This window comes from Cyprinodon variegatus, unplaced genomic scaffold (assembly GCF_000732505.1).
Source record: "Cyprinodon variegatus isolate N-32 unplaced genomic scaffold, C_variegatus-1.0 Scaffold2483, whole genome shotgun sequence".
Taxonomy (NCBI): domain Eukaryota; kingdom Metazoa; phylum Chordata; class Actinopteri; order Cyprinodontiformes; family Cyprinodontidae; genus Cyprinodon; species Cyprinodon variegatus.
The window spans coordinates 1-3,091 of record NW_015152936.1 but is presented as its reverse complement, the minus strand read 5'-3'; the positions used below and the strand labels follow the sequence as shown (position 1 = coordinate 3,091).

The 3,091-nt window shown below is 37.4% G+C and overlaps 1 protein-coding gene across 1 annotated transcript in view; it reads left to right on the top strand.

Annotated features, from left to right (window-relative positions):
- Positions 1 to 2,804, top strand: part of LOC107080906 (GTPase IMAP family member 8-like) — a gene marked incomplete at its 3' end in the record, with an annotated part of 10,874 nt that extends 8,070 nt beyond the window's left edge. The window contains exon 5 of the mRNA XM_015369118.1: positions 2,577 to 2,804. Coding sequence (XP_015224604.1) covers positions 2,577 to 2,804 — 228 coding nt within the window. The remainder of the gene's footprint in view (positions 1 to 2,576) is intronic.
- Positions 2,805 to 3,091: the final 287 nt, after the last annotated feature.

Sequence of the window (3,091 nt, the reverse complement as noted above, 5' to 3'; positions counted from 1 at the left end):
GGATTGTTTTAAGAAAGGACTAAAAACTTTCCTTTTTAGAAATTCCTACAATGCCTTTTAATGTATTGATTTTAATGACGGTCTTTTTACTCTGTTTTTAATGTTATGGTCTTTTAAACTTGTTTTGTAGCACTTTGAGATTTGAAATCAAATGTAAAGTGCATTATAAATAAAATTCATTATTATTATTATTAGATATTTAAAAAGGCTTTTCTTTTTCCAAGGTAATTATTCCTCTGATAAAACCCTGGATAGATCTGGAGGATTTAAGGAAAAAACTGTTTAACTTACTCTGTAAAAAAGTCAGTAAAATATACAAGAAAAATAGCAACAGTAAAAGACCGTAAAACAAAAAGCAGCCCTTTACTTTATGAAATATGTTCAATAAAGGTTTATCAAGTGACTGGAAAAAAAACTCTTAATATTACTCTTAAAAAAAAATCACAGTGATTAACTAGGAAATTTTATGAATATGGATACATTTTAAAAGACACTGCCATACAGATAAAAACTTTCAAAAAACCTTAATTTTTATGGTATTATTTGAATAAAACTACAGGTTATTATGTTCTGCACATTAATATTTACAGGAAATACTTTTTGGTTGTGAAGCAAACATGAACTTTAAGTTTTACAGAAGCAAAATGGTTAAAAAACTATAGTCCACTGTAAAATGCCAACAGTGCAATATTGTAAAAAAGTGGAAATATCAGCAGTAAAAGACAAAAAAAGAAATTATCAACCTTTGTAATAGAAAACATTTGATCTCCACTAATGAAAAGATAATAAAATATGCTTCGTGATTTATCATAGAAGAGTAATTTATCATAGTAGAGTATCATAGAAGAAAGAAGTAAATTCAAAGTTAAAAAATGTGTTCTTCAAACTGTAAACGTAGAAAACTATATTCAAAAGCTCCATATAAAATGATTGTGACTTTGTTTTGTCTACTTGCCTTTTATTTGTGATACAGAAATTTTGATATGCATTGCAAGCTCATGTGTAGAATGACCATCTACTAGAGAGCCCCCAACACCTTGTTTTGTTTTTTTTTGCATAAGTTATTAATTCTACATGATTAAAGATAATGTAAAAATATGCATGATTTAATCATAAATCTTTGTTATGCTATGGTTAAAAAAATAAAAAATAAAAATCCATTAAGTATGCATGCAAAAGATAAAAAAACACAATACCTGCTCTTGGAGGCCATCTAGTAGCCCAAAAATCTTATGCAGCCGCTAAGTTTGCTTCTGCCTTGGGCCAGCCCTGAATCTGCAGATTCCATTAAAAACAACCCAATTTTCACACAATTTTGACTTTGCAGGTTTTCCCCCTGCTCATTTATGTCTCTTTACCAGACCACCTTTGTGTCCACCTTAAATCTAGAGTTAGTGTCATGGTTGCTGATTTACAACTGAGCAGCTGTTTTACTATTTGAAATCACATTTCATGTCTTTAACTGTAACAGTTTATATTGCAGAGTGGTCAAAGAAAAAAATATTTTCCCTCCTCTCTTCAAAGCTGTTATCCACTTAATGTCCTTACTGAGCGTTTTCACCAATAGGGCGGCGCACTGCTCAGCTGTGCACAGACTGCAGATTGCCCATAGAAAGAGACAGCCGCCATCTTTTCTTCACCATGCTAACTGACTGCAGCTGCTGCACTGGTGCCACCACTGTTGTGCAGAAAAAGTATTTTAGTTGTCTGACGCTTTCCTCACCAAAGTTCCTTTCAAACTAAAAGAAAAATAGAGATTAAAGGCTTGGAAACTACAGGACCGGAGTGAAAGAGGAGATAGGTTTGCACATTTGGTGCAGTTTGTGGATAAGCAGNCCTCCATCAGATCCTTTTGCTCACCAGCTCTCAGACTAGTCACTAATGCCAGATTATTATGACCCACCGGTAAATTTAATCCTGCATTCCTGTTACTTGCCTGTCTGTCTGACCTGATTCTGGGTCCTGATTCTCTGAGTCTGCCTGAACACTATCAGACCTGTCATAGTGTGTTTTTTTTTTATCTCTGACCTGTTTTCTGTGCCCTGACGTCGCACTCAGATTCTCCCCTGGATTCTCTGAATCTTTACTCTGACTTTGGACCTTTTCTCATATTCCAAACCCTTGTTTATCCCCTTGATCATTCTGCCTGTTTCTGCTCTAACGGATCTGAGCTTGTATATTTCTCTAAACTAACCATTAACTCGATTCCACTAAACCAACCCGGACAGTTTCTGGAATTCTCTGAGGTTCACCAGTGAGATAAAACGCCATCTGGCATTTTCAAAAACTCTCAAAGGGTGTGTCCGAACATCCCCCCTAACCCCTCAATCACTATAGAGCAGGGACTATATATTGCACTTTATAGTTACCTCAGATAACTGACCATTCAGACAGATGATCACTACTTTTCGCTCCCCGTTAATCTCGTAACTTTGCCTCCCCGCATGGTGCCTGCACCATCTTTGTTCTTTCTCACCTCTCCTTTGACAATCATGTCACCTCTATCTGCAAAACTTCCTTCATTCACCTCCGTAATATTTCCAAACTCCGCCCCTCCCTATCCCTCCTTGCTGCAGAGAAGCTCGTCCACGCCTTTGTCTCCTCCAGGCTGGATTACTGCAATGCTCTCCTCATCGGGATCTCTGGCAGGAGCCTTCAGAAGCTCCAGTACGTACAGAACAGTGCTGCCAGGGTCCTGATGAGGATGAGGAAACACCAGCACATCACTCCCATCCTTCACACTTTACACTGGCTCCCTATTCACGCCAGTATAGAGTACAAGATTCTTCTGCACACCCATCACTGTATCCACAGCAAATATCGTAATACTTTGAGAGGAGAGCACTCGCAAAGCAATCTGGGATATCACTATTAATCAAGGTGCCTTGAGGAAAATTTCGAGTCCACAACTTTTTAATCCATTAGATGTTCGGACACTAATTTAAATGGTGCAACCACTACATAGTGCCCTATATGTGTCATGATTTGCCATAATAGCTCCTAATTGTCACCCATCTCAGCCATCTGCCGTTCTCCCTTATATTGGGCTCAGTTCCAGCTATCAAGGCCAGATCATTGTTTTGTGTTCGGT